The sequence below is a fragment of the Notolepis coatsorum genome, assembly GCF_963971535.1.
Source record: "Notolepis coatsorum genome assembly, chromosome: 1".
NCBI classification, from domain to species: domain Eukaryota; kingdom Metazoa; phylum Chordata; class Actinopteri; order Aulopiformes; family Paralepididae; genus Notolepis; species Notolepis coatsorum.
In genome coordinates this window covers 322,745,823-322,769,851 of record NC_140165.1, presented here as the reverse complement: position 1 = coordinate 322,769,851, position 24,029 = coordinate 322,745,823, and the positions used below count along the sequence as shown (strand labels likewise).

General features: G+C 51.2%; 1 protein-coding gene across 1 annotated transcript in view; it reads right to left on the bottom strand.

Moving 5' to 3' along the window:
• Positions 1–4,021: 4,021 nt before the first annotated feature.
• sik2b (salt-inducible kinase 2b) overlaps positions 4,022–24,029 on the bottom strand; it is a gene marked incomplete at its 5' end in the record, with an annotated part of 76,724 nt that continues 56,716 nt past the window's right edge. The window contains 5 exons of the mRNA XM_084312126.1: positions 4,022–4,584; positions 4,938–5,029; positions 7,725–7,832; positions 7,914–8,071; positions 17,191–17,407. Coding sequence (XP_084168252.1) covers positions 4,041–4,584; positions 4,938–5,029; positions 7,725–7,832; positions 7,914–8,071; positions 17,191–17,407 — 1,119 coding nt within the window. The 3' untranslated portion in view covers positions 4,022–4,040. The remainder of the gene's footprint in view (positions 4,585–4,937; positions 5,030–7,724; positions 7,833–7,913; positions 8,072–17,190; positions 17,408–24,029) is intronic.

The following is a 24,029-nucleotide window of genomic DNA, read 5'->3' as shown; positions in this document are numbered from 1 at the left end:
CGTCCGGTAGAAACAGAGAAAGCTGTTCACAGAGCTGAGAGGATCACAGAGTGGATCACAGAGCTGAGAGGATCACAGAGTGGATCACAGAGCTGAGAGGATCACAGAGCTGAGTGGATCACAGAGTGGATCACAGAGCTGAGTGGATCACAGAGCTGAGTGGATCACAGAGTGGATCACAGAGCTGAGTGGATCACAGAGCTGAGAGGATCACAGAGTGGATCACAGAGCTGAGAGGATCACAGAACTGAGAGGATCACAGAGCTGAGAGGATCACAGAGTGGATCACAGAGCTGAGAGGATCACAGAGTGGATCACAGAGCTGAGAGGATCACTAGCTGAGAGGATCACAGAGCTGAGAGGATCACAGAGCTGAGAGGATCACAGAGCTGAGTGGATCACAGAGCTGAGTGGATCACAGAGCTGAGTGGATCACAGAGCTGAGAGGATCACAGAGCTGAGTGGATCACAGAGCTGAGAGGATCACAGAGTGGATCACAGAACTGAGAGGATCACAGAGCTGAGAGGATCACAGAGCTGAGAGGATCACAGAGCTGAGAGGATCACAGAGCTGAGTGGATCACAGAGCTGAGAGGATCACAGAGCTGAGTGGATCACAGAGCTGAGAGGATCACAGAGTGGATCACAGAGCTGAGAGGATCACAGAGCTGAGAGGATCACAGAGCTGAGAGGATCACAGAGCTGAGTGGATCACAGAGCTGAGTGGATCACAGAGCTGAGTGGATCACAGAGCTGAGAGGATCACAGAGCTGAGTGGATCACAGAGCTGAGAGGATCACAGAGTGGATCACAGAACTGAGAGGATCACAGAGCTGAGAGGATCACAGAGCTGAGAGGATCACAGAGCTGAGAGGATCACAGAGCTGAGAGGATCACAGAGCTGAGTGGATCACAGAGCTGAGAGGATCACAGAGCTGAGTGGATCACAGAGCTGAGAGGATCACAGAGTGGATCACAGAGCTGAGAGGATCACAGAGCTGAGAGGATCACAGAGCTGAGTGGATCACAGAGCTGAGTGGATCACTGGATCACCGGGACAGAGCTGTCTGGATATCAAGAGAATTTCACCAAATATTTTACCTAAATGTTGCCTCCCCACCTTTAACACATTGGACGCCAGACCCGAGTATATTGGGGTTAACTCGCCGACGCTTGAGCGCCAATCACGAGTATAGTCGAGTTTTAATCGTTATTTATTTTATTAGCGATATCCATTCATTTTCATCCATCCAACCTGATGTTATCATTGGGAATGGGTCTGAGCTCGCAAAAGGGCAAATACCGCCGCCTATCGTCTCCCGGATGGTATTGCACATCATTGGATTGGATTGGCTGGGGATGTGCATCAAAAAAAAAGTCCGGTCCAGGTTTTCCTCCTCGGGCATACAGTATCGTGTTACCACATTGACACTCTGAACAGCGTGGATTATGTGTTTTGGATATATAACGTTGGATCAATAAATGCAATCAATATTTGGAATGGCGATCAGAAATTGGATTAATCTTTTTGCAGGACATCAGATGTGAGGTAAGGATGTTACCAGTCTTGGGTTAATCAGATGTTTTTTTCACAGCGATCACAACGTGTCTGTGTGTGTGTGCGTGCCGTTGGCCAAGGCACGGAGAAGCGATTTTTCAGCCCGCTTCTGTATCGTGCATAAGGACACATATACTATCGATAATCTAGCGTTTATTTGAAAACGATTCATAAATCAGCCGAAAAATGACAACGTGTTTTGTGTATTCCACTAAAGGGCTATTATCGCGTCTTTCTCTGGAATTACTAGAAATCACCAAAACTATACTCGTATTCAAAACGGTATAAAACAGAAATGTACAGATGAAAAAACAATCCGTTTTGTACATGTTGACTGCAAGCAACTCATTGATAAGCGACGTGTGTATTAGACCCATAGCCATAATTTAAGATATATTTTAAGCACTCGCAAATATCCCCGTCCTCCCATTGATTAAAGCGGTGGCGTACTAGACCTAATTTCCCGGAAGGGGCGTGGCGCTCAATGTGTTAAGGATCGTTCCCTGTTAGAAACGTTACCATAAAATACAGCAGAGAGTCGTCACAGGAGGCTGTGAGCTGGAGATCAGAGGCTCCACCTCAGCTGCACGCACTTCCTGTTTCAGCTGCGACGCACTTCCTGTTTCAACTGCGACGCACTTCCTGTTTCAGCTGCGACGCACTTCTTGTTTCAGATGCACGCACTTCCTGTTTCAACTGCGACGCACTTCCTGTTTCAGCCGCACGCACTTCTTGTTTCAGATGCACGCACTTCCTGTTTCAACTGCAACGCACTTCCTGTTTCAGCCGCACGCACTTCCTGTTTCAGATGCACGCACTCTGCTCTGACGCACTTCCTGTTTCAGATGCACGCACTCTGCTGCGACGCACTTCCTGTTTCAGATGCACGCACTCTGCTGCGACGCACTTCCTGTTTCAGATGCACGCACTCTGCTCTGACGCACTTCCTGTTTCAGCCGCACGCACTTCCTGTTTCAGCCGCACACACTCTGCTGTGACGCACTTCCTGTTTCAGCTGCACGCACTTCCTGTTTCAGATGCACGCACTTCCTGTTTCAGCCGCACACACTTCCTGTTTCAGATGCACACACTTCCTGTTTCAGCTGACGCACTGGACACCTGTTTTCTCTTCCTGTACAAACTGAGGAACATCGTATGATGCGCGCGCACGCACACGCGCGCACGCACACACACACACACATGACTTCTGGGAACCAATCAGAATTGGCTGTACAGATGAGGCTTCCTTCGGCGATCTCTCAACATCAAGGATTAATATTGCTTCAATATTGCAAAAAAAAATAATAATCATCGACGTCTAACACTGTGACTTCTTCACCGAGCTGTGACCCGATCCGTGAGCCGTCTCAACCTCACAAGTTTAGCTAACTATCTGGGTTCTGAAATCAAACTGACTCTGAGTCTGTTCATGAGGTCAGATGAAAAGATGGACAAATGGTTCAGTAGTGTCGGAAATGACCGTGAATCAGTAGTTACATGGTTAAAAACACGGGAGTCACAAACCCTTGCATTGTTATTAATCATCCGGAACAAAGCCGTGTTAGTCTCTGATCATTAGCTCCTTTTTTTGTTTTGTTTGTTGTCGTTTTTCTTTTTTAATCTAACAAAATTAATTAAACAAAACATCATATTTGATTAAAATTGCTATAGAAATCAGAGTACAGGACACCAGCGGGGTGCGTTACGTTACGGCTCCCAGCGGATCAGTCCCCGGTACACGTTCTGTTCAGACCCGAGTTCTGGTGACCGTGAGGTTCTGTCAGTGTGTCTGATTCAAACCAGATCAGAGGAGATGTGCTTCTTACACACGTTGTAACGCTAGACGGTGATGCTGTGACGACCGAGGGCCAGAGACTCTGCTTCAGTTCTCCATCTTCTGAACGTCAAAGAAGAAATGCACAAAAAGTGTTTTTTTCGAGAGTCGAACTGTTTGCTGATGACGTCGTTACAAAAAGCCTCGTCAGCCGCTGTGCTTTGGGTGCGTCAGTCCCTCGAGTCCGAACCCGATTCACCTGCTCTGCTGCGCTCTGCGGCCTCCCAGGCTCTGGTCCGTGGCCCCCAGGCTGCCCGGGGGGAAGGGGGGGAGGGTCCCGGAGGAGCTCATCACTCCCCACACAAGGTGACACGACGTCAACACCACTGCGGCACAGCCTCGGCCTGGCACAGCCTTGGCACGCCCACACCACGCCCGCACCACGCCCGCCCCTGGCACATAGAGCCGGTGAGGACGGGGCCGCGGAGGGAGACGGGGGGTGGGAGGGGCTAAAGGGAGGGTTTTGGTAAAAGAGGTTCTCCGAGGTTTATCACAACTAAAAAAATAAAAGAAAGAAAAGGAGTTTGTATTTTAGTCGTAGAAAAAAGAAAACACTTCTCTGTCCCCTCGCGGACCCCTCCCCCACTCCCCCCGCTGTGTGGGTTCTCCCGGCCGCAACACTTCCTGTTTGAAACCCCGCCCCCGGCGTCAGTTGACCAGGACGAAGCCCTGCTGCGAGTCCACCGTCTCCATCATCTCGCTGTCCGGCAGGGAGGCCTGGAGCTCGGGCGCGGCCACGCCCTCGTACTGCCCCCCCGGGACCTCCCCCGGGGAGGGGGGCGGCGGGCCGGGCTCCAGGGGGAACTCATACTGCTCTGGATAAAGTGCCTCTGCGGAGGGGGGGCCCGGGACCTGCTGTTGGCAGCCGGGGGCGTAGCTGTAGCCCAGGTGGAGGGCGGGGCCCAGGGACAGGTGCGGAGCGTAGTGGTGGTGGCCCAGGTAGGGGTCGTACACCAGGCCCTCCCCCGGCTCCATCAGGGGACCCAGGCCCTGGCTGTAAGGGGGCGAGGCCTGCGGGCTGCCCTGCTGCTGGGGGCCGTGGTGGGGCCCCTGGGAGGAGCCGGGAGGGGCCCCTGGGTCCATGGTGGGGCTCCCGGAGGGGTAGGACGCCTCTGCTATCTGCATCTGGTTGAAGTAGGTCTGCAGGCCGGGGCCCTGGGCCTGCTGCAGGTACATCCTCTTCTGGTGCATTCTGGGTACAGGAGAGAGTCCCATTAGATACAGTCTAAACACTGACGTAAACACTGAGGTATGTGAGTGTGAGTGTGTGTGTGTGTGTGTGTGTGTGTGTGTGTGTGTGAGTGTGAGTGTGAGTGTGTGTGTGTGTGTGTGTGTGAGTGTGTGTGTGTGTGTGTGTGTGTGTGTGTGTGTGTGTGTGTGTGTGTGTGTGTGTGTGAGTGTGAGTGTGAGTGTGAGTGTGAGTGTGAGTGTGAGTGTGTGTGTGTGTGTGTGTGTGTGTGAGTGTGAGTGTGAGTGTGTGTGTGTGTGTGTGAGTGTGTGTGTGTGTGTGTGTGAGTGTGAGTGTGTGAGTGTGTGTGTGAGTACCTGTGTTCCAGCAGCTGGTGCTCCAGACTCCGAGGCGTCTCCTTACAGAAGAGCTGGCAGCTGGCAGGACTGTTAGCCAAGACGCTGCTGGGCTTTAGGACACAGAGAGGACAGACATGAGACACAGAGGAGACCGGAGAGAGAGGAGACAGAGGAGAGAGAGGAGAGACAGAGGAGAGACAGGAGAGAGAGAGGAGAGACAGGAGAGACAGAGGAGACAGGAGAGACAGAGGAGACAGGAGAGACAGAGGAGAGAGAGGAGAGACAGAGGAGACAGGAGAGACAGAGGAGACAGGAGAGACAGGAGAGACAGAGGAGACAGAGGAGAGACAGAGGAGACAGGAGAGACAGAGGAGAAACAGAGGAGACAGAGGAGAGACAGAGGAGAGACAGAGGAGACAGAGAGGAGACAGAGGAGAGACAAAGGAGAGACAGAGGAGAGACAGAGGAGAGACAGGAGAGACAGAGGAGACAGAGGAGAGACAGAGGAGAAACAGAGAGACAGAGAAGACAGAGGAGACAGAGGAGACAGGAGAGACAGAGGAGACAGAGGAGACAGGAGAGACAGAGGAGAAACAGAGGAGACAGAGGAGAGACAGAGGAGACAGAGGAGAGAGAGAGGAGACAGGAGAGACAGAGGAGAGACAGGAGAGACAGAGGAGAGACAGAGGAGAGACAGAGGAGAGACAGGAGAGACAGAGGAGACAGAGGAGAGACAGAGGAGACAGGAGAGACAGAGGAGAAACAGAGAGACAGAGGAGACAGGAGAAACAGAGAGACAGAGGAGACAGAGGAGACAGAGGAGACAGGAGAGACAGAGGAGACAGGAGAGACAGAGGAGAGACAGAGGAGAGAGAGGAGACAGATGAGACAGGAGAGACAGAGGAGACAGAGGAGAGACAGAGGAGAGACAGAGGAGAGAGAGGAGAGAGACAGAGGAGAGACAGAGGAGAGACAGGAGAGAGACAGAGGAGAGACAGAGGAGAGAGAGGAGAGACAGAGGAGAGACAGGAGAGACAGAGGAGAGACAGAGGAGAGACAGGAGAGACAGAGGAGACAGAGGAGAGACAGAGGAGACAGAGGAGAGACAGAGGAGATAGAGGAGAGACAGAGGAGACAGGAGAGACAGAGGAGAGAGAGGAGACAGAGGAGAGACAGAGGAGACAGGAGAGACAGAGGAGAGACAGAGGAGAGAGAGGAGACAGATGAGACAGGAGAGACAGAGGAGAGACAGAGGAGACAGAGAGGAGACAGGATGATTCTACTGGACCAGGATCAGCCCAGAGGGTCAACATGAGGAGGACGGCAGCGGGGTGGTTAAAAGCTAACATCTGATCCCAGAGCAGTTACCTGAGGTCTGTGTGTGAGGTACTGACCTGAGGTCTGTCTGTGTGTGAGGTACTGACCTGAGGTCTGTGTGTGAGGTACTGACCTGAGGTCTGTGTGTGAGGTACTGACCTGAGGTCTGTGTGTGAGGTACTGACCTGAGGTCTGTGTGTGAGGTACTGACCTGAGGTCTGTGTGTGAGGTACTGACCTGAGGTCTGTGTGTGAGGTACTGACCTGAGGTCTGTGGGTGAGGTACTGACCTGAGGTCTGTGTGTGAGGTACTGACCTGAGGTCTGTGTGTGAGCTACTGACCTGAGGTCTGTGTGTGAGGTACTGACCTGAGGTCTGTGTGTGAGGTACTGACCTGAGGTCAGTGTGTGAGGTACTGACCTGAGGTCTGTGTGTGAGGTACTGACCTGAGGTCTGTGTGTGAGGTACTGACCTGAGGTCTGTGTGTGAGGTACTGAGGTCTGTGTGTGAGGTACTGACCTGAGGTCTGTGTGTGAGGTACTGACCTGAGGTCTGTGTGTGTGTGAGGTACTGACCTGAGGTCTGTGTGTGAGGTACTGACCTGAGGTCTGTGTGTGAGGTACTGACCTGAGGTCTGTGTGTGAGGTACTGACCTGAGGTCTGTGTGTGAGGTACTGACCTGAGGTCTGTGTGTGAGGTACTGACCTGAGGTCTGTGTGTGAGGTACTGACCTGAGGTCTGTGTGTGTGTGAGGTACTGACCTGAGGTCTGTGTGTGAGGTACTGACCTGAGGTCTGTGTGTGAGGTACTGACCTGAGGTCTGTGTGTGAGGTACTGACCTGAGGTCTGTGTGTGAGGTACTGACCTGAGGTCTGTGTGTGAGGTACTGACCTGAGGTCTGTGTGTGAGGTACTGACCTGAGGTCTGTGTGTGAGGTACTGACCTGAGGTCTGTGTGTGAGGTACTGACCTGAGGTCTGTGTGTGAGGTACTGACCTGAGGTCTGTGTGTGAGGTACTGACCTGAGGCCTGTGTGTGAGGTACTGACCTGAGGTCTGTGTGTGAGGTACTGACCTGAGGTCTGTGTGTGAGGTACTGACCTGAGGTCTGTGTGTGAGGTACTGACCTGAGGTCTGTGTGTGAGGTACTGACCTGAGGTCTGTGTGTGAGGTACTGACCTGAGGTCTGTGTGTGAGGTACTGACCTGAGGTCTGTGTGTGAGGTACTGACCTGAGGCCTGTGTGTGAGGTACTGACCTGAGGTCTGTGTGTGAGGTACTGACCTGAGGTCTGTGTGTGAGGTACTGACCTGAGGTCTGTGTGTGAGGTACTGACCTGAGGCCTGTGTGTGAGGTACTGACCTGAGGCCTGTGTGTGAGGTACTGACCTGAGGTCTGTGTGTGAGGTACTGACCTGAGGTCTGTGTGTGAGGTACTGACCTGAGGTCTGTGTGTGAGGTACTGACCTGAGGTCTGTGTGTGAGGTACTGACCTGAGGTCTGTGTGTGAGGTACTGCGTCTCCAGACTCTGCCTGCGGGACAGGAGGTGCGGCTGCGGCTGATAGAAGGCCTGGTCCTCGTGCTGCCGGGAGACCTCGCCCTGCGGGGGGACAAGAGGAGTCAGTGCTGCCGGGAGACCTCCAGCAGGGTCAGGGGTCAGGGTCAGGGTCAAGGGTCTCACCTCCAGCAGGTGGTGCAGGTGGTGGGGGGCCCCCAGGGGACCCAGGGCCCCCCCCTCCCCGGAGCCCATCTGCTCCACCAGCATCTGGACCTTGTTCAGCTCCAGGAAGCCTTTGGTCCGAGCCAAGTTCTGGAGGTGCTGCCGGAACTCCACCACACCTGGGGGGGGGGGGGGGGGGGAGGCACGCACACACACACACACAGACACACACACACAGACACGCACACACACACACACACACACACACAGACACGCACACACAGACACGCACACACACAGAAAGAAAATACAGAGTCACGATGGATCAATAGGCTTATTTCATAATGTCGAGGCGACAGAGTCACAGTGAGAGAGAGAGAGAGAGAGAGACAAAAGGGGAGGCACAGGAAAACCTGGCTTCCTGCAGAGCAAAGGCTGTGCTGTCATTGCATCCTCAGTGAGCCTGAAACTGAGTTGCACTTCCTCACCAAATGTGAAAAATATAAAGATATTAGAGAAACGCATTTAAAAAAATGTGAACTAATAACAAAAGGTTTTCTTGCACTACCAGATACAGGAAAACTACCAGTCCTACTAGGGGAGGTCTCAACAAGCTGTGAGCTAGCAGCAGCCTATGTTGCTGCCTGCCACAAACTGAGGGACAGTGAGTGACAGTCACCTGACATGTTTATGCCGTAATATTTTATGTTCTATTTTATGATGAACATTTTTGTATATACTATGACATTAATATGTGTTTTGTAATCCATGCTTATGTTATCAACCATTTGCTTTGGCAACATGTACAAGCTGCGTCATGCCAATAAAGCCACTTGAATTGAAAGAGAGAGAGATAGAGCCTCTGACGTTACTGTAAGCGCACGTCACCGGCAGCTGGTGTCACTCTGTGTGTGTGTGTCTGTGTGTGTGTGTGTGTCTGTGTGTCTGTGTGTGTGTGTGTCTGTGTGTGTGTGTGTCTGTGTGTGTGTCTGTGTGTGTGTGTGTGTGTGTGTGTGTGTCTGTGTGTCTGTGTGTGTGTGTGTCTGTGTGTGTGTGTGTCTGTGTGTGTGTCTGTGTGTGTGTGTGTGTGTGTGTGTGTGTGTGAGTGTGTGTGTGTGTGTGTGTGTGTGTGTGAGTGTGTGTGTGTGTGAGTGTGTGTGTGCGTGTGTGTGTGTGTGTGTGTGTGTGAGTGTGCGTGTGTGTGTGTGAGTGTGTGTGCGTGTGAGTGTGTGTGTGAGTGAGTGTGTGTGTGAGTGAGTGTGTGAGTGTGTGAGTCCAGCCGGCGTGCGTTGACAGCACCCGTCCAGTGGTGAGTGTTCCTGGCCGTCACCCTGAAGAAGGGGGTGTATTTAAAGCTACAGTCCGCAGTCTGACGCAGAGCACCTGGGGCTGTGTGACGTCAGGTCGTGTTTCTCTACAGCTAGAACCTGAATCAATGTCTCTACTGGTTTCCATTACAGCAGATCCACAGAGAGAGGGAGAGAGAGAGAGAGAGAGAGAGAGAGAGAGAGAGGTTTTAAACTGTGTGGGTATCAAACAGGAAGAAAGACTGTCAGGTTTTAAACTGTGTGGGTATCAAACAGGAAGAAAGACTGTCAGGTTTTAAACTGTGTGGGTATCAAACAGGAAGAAAGACTGTCAGGTTTTAAACTGTGTGGGTATCAAACAGGAAGAAAGACTGTCAGGTTTTAAACTGTGTGGGTATCAAACAGGAAGAAAGACTATCAGGTTTTAAACTGTGTGGGTATCAAACAGGAAGAAAGACTGTCAGGTTTTAAACTGTGGGTATCAAACAGGAAGAAACACTGTCAGGTTTTAAACTGTGTTGGTATCAAACAGGAAGAAAGACTGTCAGGTTTTAAACTGTGTGGGTATCAAACAGGAGGAAAGACTGTCAGGTTTTAAACTGTGTGGGTATCAAACAGGAAGAAAGACTGTCAGGTTCTAAACTGTGTGGGTATCAAACAGGAAGAAACACTGTCAGGTTTTAAACTGTGTTGGTATCAAACAGGAAGAAAGACTGTCAGGTTTTAAACTGTGTGGGTATCAAACAGGAGGAAAGACTGTCAGGTTTTAAACTGTGTGGGTATCAAACAGGAAGAAAGACTGTCAGGTTTTAAACTGTGTGGGTATCAAACAGGAAGAAAGACTGTCAGGTTTTAAACTGTGTGGGTATCAAACAGGAAGAAAGACTGTCAGGTTTTAAACTGTGTGTATCAAACAGGAAGAAAGACTGTCAGGTTTGAAACTGTGTTGGTATCAAACAGGAAGAAAGACTGTCAGGTTTTAAACTGTGTGGGTATCAAACAGGAAGAAAGACTGTCAGGTTTTAAACTGTGTGGGTATCAAACAGGAAGAAAGACTGTCAGGTTTTAAACTGTGTGGGTATCAAACAGGAAGAAACACTGTCAGGTTTTAAACTGTGTGGGTATCAAACAGGAAGAAAGACTGTCAGGTTTTAAACTGTGGGTATCAAACAGGAAGAAACACTGTCAGGTTTTAAACTGTGTTGGTATCAAACAGGAAGAAAGACTGTCAGGTTTTAAACTGTGTGGGTATCAAACAGGAGGAAAGACTGTCAGGTTTTAAACTGTGTGGGTATCAAACAGGAAGAAAGACTGTCAGGTTTTAAACTGTGTGGGTATCAAACAGGAAGAAAGACTGTCAGGTTTTAAACTGTGTGGGTATCAAACAGGAAGAAAGACTGTCAGGTTTTAAACTGTGTGGGTATCAAACAGGAAGAAAGACTGTCGGGTTCTAAACTGTGTGGGTATCAAACAGGAAGAAAGACTGTCAGGTTTTAAACTGTGTTGGTATCAAACAGGAAGAAAGACTGTCAGGTTTTAAACTGTGTGGGTATCAAACAGGAAGAAAGACTGTCAGGTTTTAAACTGTGTGGATATCAAACAGGAAGAAAGACTGTCAGGTTTTAAACTGTGTGGGTATCAAACAGGAAGAAAGACTGTCAGGTTTTAAACTGTGTGGGTATCAAACAGGAAGAAAGACTGTCAGGTTTTAAACTGTGTGGGTATCAAACAGGAAGAAGGACTGTCAGGTTTTAAACTGTGTGGGTATCAAACAGGAGGAAAGACTGTCAGGTTTTAAACTGTGGGTATCAAACAGGAAGAAAGACTGTCAGGTTCTAAACTGTGTGGGTATCAAACAGGAAGAAAGACTGTCAGGTTTTAAACTGTGTTGGTATCAAACAGGAAGAAAGACTGTCAGGTTTTAAACTGTGTGGGTATCAAACAGGAAGAAAGACTGTCAGGTTTTAAACTGTGTGGGTATCAAACAGGAAGAAAGACTGTCAGGTTTTAAACTGTGTGGGTATCAAACAGGAAGAAAGACTGTCAGGTTTTAAACTGTGTGGGTATCAAACAGGAAGAAAGACTGTCGGGTTCTAAACTGTGTGGGTATCAAACAGGAAGAAAGACTGTCAGGTTTTAAACTGTGTTGGTATCAAACAGGAAGAAAGACTGTCAGGTTTTAAACTGTGTGGGTATCAAACAGGAAGAAAGACTGTCAGGTTTTAAACTGTGTGGGTATCAAACACGAAGAAAGACTGTCAGGTTTTAAACTGTGTGGATATCAAACAGGAAGAAAGACTGTCAGGTTTTAAACTGTGTGGGTATCAAACAGGAAGAAAGACTGTCAGGTTTTAAACTGTTTGGGTATCAAACAGGAGGAAAGACTGTCAGGTTTTAAACTGTGTGGGTATCAAACAGGAAGAAGGACTGTCAGGTTTTAAACTGTGTGGGTATCAAACAGGAGGAAAGACTGTCAGGTTTTAAACTGTGTGGGTATCGGCGGCTGGGTGGCGCAGCGGTCTAAGCACTGGTCACCAACGCGAGAGACACCGGTATCGAATCCGGCTGTCAGCGCTGCCTCCGGCTTGGGCCGGCCGTCATACTGACTCAATTGGCAGAGTCAGCGGGAGGGGAGTCGATGGGTGGTAATCTGGTCGTTGTAAACAGCAACTCCTACAGGTCGGTCAGGGCGCCTGCATAGCAAGGACAGGAGATGGCGGGGGCAGTGTGAGCCTCCCACACGTTACACCTCGCCAATGAGAGTCCGCGCTGGCAGGTGGAAAGATGTGGCTGGCTGACTCCACATGTATCGGAGGGGACACGCGATAGATTCTTCAACCCTCCCTACGACCGACCAGTGGGGGGCACATGCAAGCAACGATCAAGACAGGGGAATTGGCACGACTAAAATCAACCAATATATTGTTGAAAAGTTGAATTTGCTGCCTTTGGATCGACACCACACTCAACCTGTTGTGTGATTCCATTCTCGAGTTACATCCGGCGAGTGACATTTGACGAGCCGCTCGGACGAGTGACCACGTCCAGTTGTGAACAGTCCTGAACTGACCAGTCACCGCTGATGGCGAAAATGATTGACCACCATTTTAGCCAAGGAGCATCTGCTCTGAAAACTATCCCAGACTAGTCGGGGAAGGTGACACAAGAAGACGAAACAGTCCATTGTTTTTTTGTTTTTTTAAGATTAGTTTTTTGGCATTTGACTGCTTTATTTGGGACAGGCCCGACATGCGGGGAGGTCTCTGGGTCCGGGAGTCGAACCCGGGACGTCCGCGTTGCACGGGAGAGCCTCGAAATGAATGGCAGCGGACGGCCATGTTGGATAATCATGCCGAACCTTTACCGGTACACACATTACAGAAACCTTTGTAAAACATTCATTTTCCGTGGGACTTTTATAAACGTTGGACCTGTACTACATAAGACTTCAGGCTATGGAACCAGCTCCTACCTCTCAGCTGGAACTCAAAAACAGGCATCTGGCAACCAGACACACTATTCACACTATTCCTGACACTGGGAATACATTCCCTGAGGTCCATAGATGTCCCCAGATACCAAGAACATGCAAATGGACCTTGTAGAAGTGGAGCAATCTTCCATTTACTTAGGTATGTATGTTTAGGCGGATTTTCAGAAAATAGGGCTCCGGGTTTAAGATGTTAAGACTAAGATTAAACTGGACGACTTGAAGAAGTGACACACACATGAAATACACACATGCATTTTTTTGGGGGGTCGCCAATTAAATGTCTCTCTATCCCCAGCCCCCCCCCGCCCCCCATCCCCCCCACAGGGGGGTCCAGACCTGTGTCTCCATCAGGGTGACCACAGGGGGGTCCAGACCTGTGTCTCCATCAGGGTGACCACAGAGGGGAGCAGACCTGTGTCTCCATCAGGGTGACCACAGGGGGGTCCAGACCTGTGTCTCCATCAGGGTGACCACAGAGGGGTCCAGACCTGTGTCTCCATCAGGGTGACCACAGGGGGGTCCAGACCTGTGTCTCCATCAGGGTGACCACAGAGGGGTCCAGACCTGTGTCTCCACCAGGGTGACCACAGGGGGGTCCAGACCTGTGTCTCCATCAGGGTGACCACAGAGGGGTCCAGACCTGTGTCTCCATCAGGGTGACCACAGAGGGGTCCAGACCTGTGTCTCCATCAGGGTGACCACAGAGGGGTCCAGACCTGTGTCTCCATCAGGGTGACCACAGGGGGGTCCAGACCTGTGTCCAACCCGGCACCTTGGTCCCCAGGCGGGACTCGAACCCAGGACCCGGGAGACAGTGATGACCACTACACCACCGCGCCACTAGGGGGCGACAGTGATGACCACTACACCACCGCGCCACTAGGGGGAGACAGTGATGACCACCACACCACCGCGCCACTAGGGGGAGACAGTGATAGCCACTACACCACCGCGCCACTAGGGGGAGACAGTGATAGCCACTACACCACCGCGCCACTAGGGGGCGACAGTGATGACCGCTACACCACCGCGCCACTAGGGGGAGACAGTGATGACCACTACACCACCGCGCCACTAGGGGGAGACAGTGATGACCACTACACCACCGCGCCACTAGGGGGAGACAGTGATGACCACTACACCACCGCGCCACTAGGGGGAGACAGTGATGACCACCACACCACCGCGCCACTAGGGGGAGACAGTGATGACCACTACACCACCGCGCCACTAGGGGGAGACAGTGATAGCCACTACACCACCGCGCCACTAGGGGGAGACAGTGATAGCCACTACACCACCGCGCCACTAGGGGGAGACAGTGATGACCACTACACCACCGCGCCACTAGGGGGAGACAGTGATGACCACTACACCACCGCGCCACTAGGGGGAGACAGTGATGACCACCACACCACCACGCCACTAGGGGGAGACAGTGATGACCACTACACCACCGCGCCACTAGGGGGAGACAGTGATGACCACTACACCACCGCGCCACTAGGGGGAGACAGTGATGACCACTACACCACCGCGCCACTAGGGGGCGACAGTGATGACCACTACACCACCGCGCCACTAGGGGGAGACAGTGATGACCACCACACCACCGCGCCACTAGGGGGAGACAGTGATGACCACCACACCACCACGCCACTAGGGGGAGACAGTGATGACCACCACACCACCGCGCCACTAGGGGGAGACAGTGATGACCACTACACCACCGCGCCACTAGGGGGAGACAGTGATGACCACTACACCACCGCGCCACTAGGGGGAGACAGTGATGACCACCACACCACCGCGCCACTAGGGGGAGATAGTGATGACCACTACACCACCGCGCCACTAGGGGGAGACAGTGATGACCACCACACCACCGCGCCACTAGGGGGAGACAGTGATGACCACCACACCACCGCGCCACTAGGGGGAGACAGTGATGACCACTACACCACCGCGCCACTAGGGGGCGACAGTGATGACCACTACACCACCGCGCCACTAGGGGGAGACAGTGATGACCACCACACCACCGCGCCACTAGGGGGAGACAGTGATGACCACTACACCACCGCGCCACTAGGGGGAGACAGTGATGACCACCACACCACCGCGCCACTAGGGGGAGACAGTGATGACCACTACACCACCGCGCCACTAGGGGGAGACAGTGATGACCACCACACCACCGCGCCACTAGGGGGAGACAGTGATGACCACTACACCACCGCGCCACTAGGGGGAGACAGTGATGACCACTACACCACCGCGCCACTAGGGGGAGACAGTGATAGCCACTACACCACCGCGCCACTAGGGGGAGACAGTGATGACCACTACACCACCGCGCCACTAGGGGGAGACAGTGATGACCACCACACCACCGCGCCACTAGGGGGAGACAGTGATGACCACTACACCACCGCGCCACTAGGGGGAGACAGTGATGACCACCACACCACCGCGCCACTAGGGGGAGACAGTGATGACCACTACACCACCGCGCCACTAGGGGGAGACAGTGATGACCACCACACCACCGCGCCACTACGGGGAGACAGTGATGACCACTACACCACCGCGCCACTAGGGGGAGACAGTGATGACCACCACACCACCGCGCCACTAGGGGGAGACAGTGATGACCACTACACCACCGCGCCACTAGGGGGAGACAGTGATGACCACTACACCACCGCGCCACTAGGGGGAGACAGTGATGACCACTACACCACCGCGCCACTAGGGGGAGACAGTGATAGCCACTACACCACCGCGCCACTAGGGGGAGACAGTGATGACCACCACACCACCGCGCCACTAGGGGGAGACAGTGATGACCACTACACCACCGCGCCACTAGGGGGAGACAGTGATGACCACCACACCACCGCGCCACTAGGGGGAGACAGTGATGACCACCACACCACCGCGCCACTAGGGGGAGACAGTGATGACCACCACACCACCGCGCCACTAGGGGGAGACAGTGATGACCACCACACCACCGCGCCACTAGGGGGAGACAGTGATGACCACTACACCACCGCGCCACTAGGGGGAGACAGTGATGACCACTACACCACCGCGCCACTAGGGGGCGACAGTGATGACCACTACACCACCGCGCCACTAGGGGGAGACAGTGATGACCACCACACCACCGCGCCACTAGGGGGCGACAGTGATGACCACTACACCACCGCGCCACTAGGGGGAGACAGTGATGACCACTACACCACCGCGCCACTAGGGGGAGACAGTGATGACCACCACACCACCGCGCCACTAGGGGGAGACAGTGATGACCACCACACCACCGCGCCACTAGGGGGAGACAGTGATGACCACCACACCACCACGCCACTAGGGGGAGACAGTGATGACCACTACACCACCGCGCCACTAGGGGGAGACAGTGATGACCACTACACCACCGCGCCACTAGGGGGAGACAGTGATGACCACTACACCACCGCGCCACTAGGGGGCGACAGTGATGACCGCTACACCACCGCGCCACTAGGGGGAGACAGTGATGACCACCACACCACCGCGCCACTAGGGGGAGACAGTGATGACCACTACACCACCGCGCCACTAGGGGGAGACAGTGATGACCACTACACCACCGCGCCACTAGGGGGAGACAGTGATGACCACTACACCACCGCGCCACTAGGGGGAGACAGTGATGACCACCACACCACCGCGCCACTAGGGGGAGACAGTGATGACCACCACACCACCGCGCCACTAGGGGGAGACAGTGATGACCACTACACCACCGCGCCACTAGGGGGAGACAGTGATGACCACCACACCACCGCGCCACTAGGGGGAGACAGTGATGACCACTACACCACCGCGCCACTAGGGGGAGACAGTGATGACCACTACACCACCGCGCCACTAGGGGGAGACAGTGATGACCACCACACCACCGCGCCACTAGGGGGAGACAGTGATGACCACCACACCACCGCGCCACTAGGGGGAGACAGTGATGACCACTACACCACCGCGCCACTAGGGGGAGACAGTGATGACCACCACCACCGCGCCACTAGGGGGAGACAGTGATGACCACTACACCACCGCGCCACTAGGGGGAGACAGTGATGACCACCACACCACCGCGCCACATCATTCAATATAAATGTGTTGCATAGTGTGGTGTGGGAAGTGCAATCAATTTATATTGAATCAGTTTAATTTGATTAAGATGCCAGTGTCGAGTGGTGTGTGTGTGTGTGTGTGTGTGTGCATGTCCGTGTGTGTGTGTGTGTGTGCATGTCCGTGTGTGTGTGTGCATGTCCGTGTGTGTGTGTGTGTGTGTGCATGTCCGTGTGTGTGTGTGTGTCCGTGTGTGTGTGCATGTCCGTGTGTGTGTGTGTGCATGTCCGTGTGTGTGTGTGTGTGTGTCCGTGTGTGTGTGTGTGTCTGTTTGAACGCCTAAAGAAACTAACAGTGTGCGATGATGACACACCTTGACTGGAGGGCCCCGGTTGGTTGGTGACCTCAGAGAGGGTGTGTCTCCGCTGGCCGAAGCGCGCTGTCTGATAGGCTGAGAGCAGGTGGGCGGGGTCTCGCTCCTCCGTCTCGATGCCCTCGTCGATGGACGTCTCCATCATGTTGCTCGGCGACGAGCTGGAGGACTTGCGGAGGACGACAGGAGGTAGGGGGTCCAGCAGACAGCCATTAATCTGGAGGGGGGGGGGGGAGAGAGAGGGGGGAGAGGGGGGGAGAGGGAGAGAGGGGGGGAGAGAGAGAGGGGGGGAGAGAGAGAGGGGGGGGAGAGAGAGAGAGGGGAGAGGGGGGGGGAGAGAGAGGGGGGAGAGGGGGGGAGAGGGAGAGAGGGGGGGGAGAGAGAGAGGGGGGGGAGAGAGAGATAGAGGGGGGAGAGGGAGAGGGAGAGAGAGGGGGGAGAGGGGGGGGGAGAGAGAGGGGGGAGAGGGGGGGAGAGGGAGAGAGGGGGGGAGAGAGAGAGGGGGGGAGAGAGAGAGGGGGGGGAGAGAGAGAGAGGGGAGAGGGGGGGGGAGAGAGAGGGGGAGAGGGAGAGATAGGGGGGAGAGAGGGGGGGGAGAGAGAGAGGGGGGGGAGAGAGAGATAGAGGGGGGAGAGGGAGAGGGAGAGAGAGGGGGGAGAGGGGGGGAGAGGGAGAGAGAGTGGGGAGAGAAAGAGGGGGGGGAGAGAGAGAGAGGGGGGGGAGAGAGAGAGGGGGGAGAGAGAGAGAGGGGGGAGAGGGGGGGAGAGAGAGGGGGGGGAGAGGGAGAGAGGGGGGGAGAGAGAGAGAGGGGGGGGAGAGAGAGAGGGGGGGGGAGAGAGAGAGGGGGGAGAGGGAGAGACAGAGAGGGAGAGGGAGAGGGGGGGGGGAGAGAGGGGGGAGAGGGGGGAGAGAGAGAGAGAGGGGGGGGGAGAGAGAGGGGGGAGAGGGAGAGAGAGAGAGGGGGGGAGAGAGATTACAAGTTAAAAAAGGTAAACAGAGAGGAAAATCCAGCCGGATTTTCTAGAAAAAAAGTTAGAAGCCTTTTTATGCGTGCTGCGCAATTCCTCGTTGCTGCTGCCTGAAACAGACGAGACAAGACTGCCTTTATGAAAACCAACATGGGGGGTGGGGGGTGATAATAGTTAACAAACGTGTTATAAAGCAATTTAGACTGGTAATGATTGATTGATTGATTGACTGATTGATTGACTGATTGATTGGCTGATTGATTGATTGATTGATTGATTGACTGACTGTTACTATTAGAAATAAACAAACTTGAAATGCAGTAATACTATTATATCGATCAGGTGGGAATATCTTGTATTGATCAGGTTAGTAGATATTGTACCGATCAGGTATTACAGATCATGTGCATGAAATAAACTAAAAAAAAACCATTTAGACTGTTTATCATTCATGTACTGTGTATACTAGACACTGTTGTAGACACTGTGTTGCTCTGTACCTACCTGTTTCCAATGGATTCGTCCATACATGATAAACACATTCATAAAGTAATAATATATTGTATTGATAAGGTAGTAGTATTTCCAGGTGAAACTAATTGATATATTATCAACCACCATGAGGCCTGGCGCTAACGAACAAGTAAGTTATAACTACTGGTGTAGGTCCAGAAAACATTATTATAAAATACAGAATACTTTACAATGCAGAAAACTTGAAACTTTGATGAAGTGAAAAATATTTTTATTTCAGAATATGTTCAATAAACTGGGTGACTGTCATCAGTACCAACCATTGTTGCTGTGCATTAGACACATATGCTGGTAACATTCACAGTATAAAATTATGGTAATTTACCAACACAATACTTTATAAAAGTATACACTGGGTGACTGTCATCAGAACCAACCATTGTTTCTGTGCATTAGATACGCTGGTAACATTCACAGTATAAAATTATGGTAATTTACCAACACAATACTTTATAAAAGTATACACTGGGTGACTGTCATCAGAACCAACCATTGTTTCTGTGCATTAGATACATATGCTGGTAACATTCACAGTATAAAATTATGGTAATTTACCAACACAATACTTTATAAAAGTATACACTGGGTGACTGTCATCAGAACCAACCATTGTTTCTGTGCATTTAGAAGTATGATGGTAACATTCACAGTACAGGCACGTCACATGAACTACAGGGCGTATCTTACTTGGTCTCTCGCATCGATGACTGCATTGTCAATTGATAAATGGATGAAGCGCCAGATGATCTGTGGACCAAAAAATATCCAAGACAGGCTTCCAAAGTATATAAATAAGAGGCCAATGGACTGCATTAGAAAAGTGTGGTACTTTACCTACATTATATACTTTATAAACTGGGTGACTGTCAGCAACCATTGGTTCTGTGCAAATGGTAAAAATGAGGGGGGAAAAAGATAAATAAAAAAATAAACTATATACACACACAATGCAAATGATGAATGGAGTTGACAAAGCTAGATCACTAACATAACGTCTCATCTGCAAGTGGTCCAAACATGCCTATGCAATATTTACAACAGTGGCCCAAATATATATGCACAACGCATTTGTCTTGTACAGAAAACAGTGCAACTTCCCATATACTATACTATACTATACTACTCACTCAGCTAGCTATACTATGTACCGGAGTGGTACACATGGTTCTGTCTGTATCACACAATGATGGATTATTTAGAAGTATTCTGTACTTCTGTATGCCAGATTATTTAGAAGTAGTCTGTATGACAACTAATAAAGAAACTATTTAGAAAAATCCTTCTTTGTGTGGTACAGAGTGAAGCATTTGTCACGATGCAGGGGGACTTTGCACGATGTGCAAAAATATCTGGTCTCACTCCTGATGCCACGCCTACTGCAGACCCGACATTTCCTACACGGTAGCGTTTTCTTCAGGGTCGCTTTGTAGGCCGCCATAGCATGTTTCCCAAAGCCACCCACCAATCTGCTCTGCGGGTCCCCCGGTGGGGCCCTAGGGTCACGCCCCACCTGCTCAGCCCCTGCCTCCTCCTCACCCCCACCTCCCTCCTCCTCCTCTGCCACCCCAGGAATTGTCAACTCCTTAGCCCCTGTGTAGGTCCGCCCCACAGCCATGGTGTACCGGAGGAGGCTGTGATAATACCCTCTGGGGTGCCTGGTTCTGTACAAGACAAAAGAGTTGAACAAACATATTTGGATCAGATACAGCACAAACTTTTTGGTCCACTTTCCAGTCTTACGTGTACACGGATAGTACGCCAGGTTTTGATCCATCTGGTCAACTCCTTTCATGAATTTATTATATGGCATGATGGATGACGGCTTGAGCATCTCCACCCTCACTGCTTTGCCCGTCTTCTGTTTCTGCCAAACTTTTGCCATTTCCATGGTGTCCTCATGGAAGCTGGTGATCGTCTTCACGATCCTCTTATCGCGCCATGCCACGATCATGACCTGCTGGTTGTTCACAGCAATGCGCTCCCCCACACCAATGTCAGCATTGGTCAGGTTCTTGATGATGGCTGGCTCCCCCCGGTGCTTCCTGAGGGTACCACAGACGTCGATCCTCAACTGTTGGAGCCTGTCGCACATGCTTACACTATTGTAGAAATTGTCCATGTAGAGCGTATAGCCAGCACCGGCCAAACGTCCAAGCAGACCGACGACCGTGTCGCCCAGCAGCGCCCCATCCCGACAATATGGCTTCAAGGCGAAGCAATATCCTGTGCGTGATTCGCACAGGAACTATGACTTGATGCCATACCAGGTTGGCTTGTTGGGGTTGTAGACCCTGAAAGCTAGGCGGCCTCGCCATGCCATCATCCCCTCATCAATGGCAATCGCACGGCCGAGCTGGTACAGATCCTTACACCGCACATTCACATGATCAACTACAGTGCGCACCTTACAAAGTTTGTCTCTCACATCTAGGGATGTGTTGTCTGCGAAGTGGAGGAAGCGCCAGATCAACTCATAACGGTTCCGTGGCATGATGGTCGAGAAGAACGGTGTGAAGATTGTTTCATCAGTGGTCCAAAACAATGGCTTCCAATGGACACTGGTTAAAAAGATCAGGCCAAGGAACTCCTTGAGCTCCTTCAATGTGAGGGCCTTCCAAACCAGTGCCCTGCTACTGGTTAGCGTGGGATCCAGCCGGGCAATGGACTGATCGGCGTACAAGTTGGTCTGGGCAACAATCATGTTGAGGAAGTTGTCGGTGAGGAATAGATCTAGCCAGGCTGCAGGCCGGGGAGAATCCAGTGCCGTGGCGTCCTGGAGCAGTCCTGGTTGGGCTGTGAAGGGGAGCCTACGAGGCACCCAGCCCTCACGAGACCAGGCATCCTCCTGGTTCTGACGGCTCACCACCGACCTGCTCCTTGCTCCTCGTCGCACCCCGCAACCTGTCAATTATACAAATATACAATTATCATAACACCCCTACTGTAGACAAACATTCATATAACACGTAGTTACAAACTGTGTGTGAGTGAATGAGTGAGTGTGTGTGGGGTTCAGATGTCAGAGCTGGACGTGGTGTGGGGGTCAGAGGTCAGAGCTGGAAGTGGTGTGCAGAGTGAGGCCAACTTACCACTCTTAGATGTGCGCTTCCGCCCTGCAACGGGTTCTGGAATATCCTGACTATCCTCTGGTTCTGGAATCACAGGATGTAACACATTACAATATTGCAATGTATTGTCCTTTTATTTACATGATATATATATATATAGCATTAGGTATTATTATGTAGACAACTCACCTGTATGAGTCGGTGACACGCTCATGCGATTTGCTCTGTCGCATGGGCCATCATCGCTCTCTGCTCCAGAATCTGAATTGAAATCATTCAGTCAGTTTCATAAAACACAATAGTAACACATTTACATTTACATACACACATAAATGCAGTTAGTCCATACCTAAATATGGCGGTGTGCCTCCGCCATCACCGGATGCTGAATCTGTGTCCGATTCTGTAATACATACACATTATCAGCCGTCTTCCAAATACACAGCTAAATGCATTTCACATTTCATATGGAAACGGTATATCAAAGCTCTGTGACATGAACACACACATACACACACCACTCTCTAGCCCTTCTTACAACATCAAAGGGATTCATTGCCATTGATGTACTTAGAAGGGTTATACTGGGTGTGTGTTATCAAAGTGCAGTGATTTCATGACCTTCCCCCTCTCTGCACCTGGTATGAGCACATGGTCACACAGCAATAACACATGGCCCAGTAGGCCTTAATTCAGAAATAATTCCATTAGAATATAAAATACAAAATAACTTGGAATTAAACTGAATCTAAGAATTTAGCTGTTTGAGTTGAATAACAAATTTCCACGATAGTCTAATTCATCGATCTGAACCTGTATGTAATTATACACGCTATGTAAATACATATGAACAGTACATTCATCAAAATGAGCTCTGCAATTACCGTGATGATGTCGTGGGCCAACGCCTAACTCGTCATCGGATGACTCCAGGTCTATAATAAATAAATAATAATGTTGGTTGGCGAATTATATACATTATACAGCTATGCAAATAAATATGAACAGTAAATGCGTAAAAATGAGCTATGCATTTACCGTGATGATGTCGTGGGCCAAGGCCGTCATCGGAGGACTCCGGGTCTATAATCAATAAATAATGGCGTTGGTTGGCGAACTAGCGTTACATATTCACATGGACAGTACAGTATACAATGAATCCATTAGCGTTAGGTAAAGCATTATATCAATATACACGTTTCACACACACAATTACATCAACACGACCTCACCTGGTGGTTTCCAATCGGCGCTGCAGTCCGATTCATGAACAGTGGAATCACTATCCGAGGAAGACACTGCCCGGACAGCCACCTTTCTCTTCCTCGTACTACGACGGGGAGATACGTTCCTGGGGCGAGACACGCCGCTGGGCCCAGCGACGGTCTCACGGCGCGGCCCGGTCATAGCTACCAACAGCCCGTCGTTGGTGCTGCAACAGGTCCAAACGTCAACTTGGTTTGGACAAACCCATCGTCCGCCGGCCTATCCGCACATCTCTTCTCTACACTACGTCTCCTCATCCTGAATAACTAATGAAACAACTAAATAATCAAACTACTATTACTACTACTACAATTTACTACCTACGACTACCCACTAATCCCTCACAAGTACTAAGTACTACTGTAGCACGACTATGTACTTCTAAAGCACAGCTGATGATAACTTACAATTACTTATAATACTACTACTAATACTGCATGAACTATCACTAATATAAGACTATACGCTGCTCTCTTGAATGTAAATATCTCTCTCAATCTCTCTCTATCTCTCTCTCCAACAAAACCTCGTAGATTATGGGATGGCGTGAACTTTTATACCTGCGGCCAGGTGCACTGACCACTCACAGATCAGCTTCATTATGGGGAGTCCCCCTGCAATAACCATTCACTTATGATACAGTGTTAGAACATAGGGGGACACTGCCACCTAGTGTAATTTGAGAGGAAATGCAGTTTCCGCCTCAAACACAAGTCACAGAGCTCCGCGGTCAAGTTTAGAAGTTTAGGGAAAATGGAAAAAAGATGTAAACAGACCAAAGACGCTGTACGACGTCATTGGCAGATTACGCATGGCGGAGAATGACGTGTTAAGTCGTCCTTGGCGATTAAAGGGTTAATCGTCAAGGTAAGAGGAGTTTAAGTCATGGTATCCATAAACTTCAATCGGTTCGGATCCTTTGAAGGAATGAGAATGTAAACAAACAGGGCTTCACGTAGAAGTCGTTCGGCAAAAAATTGTTCTGAGTACATTTGCTTAGAAA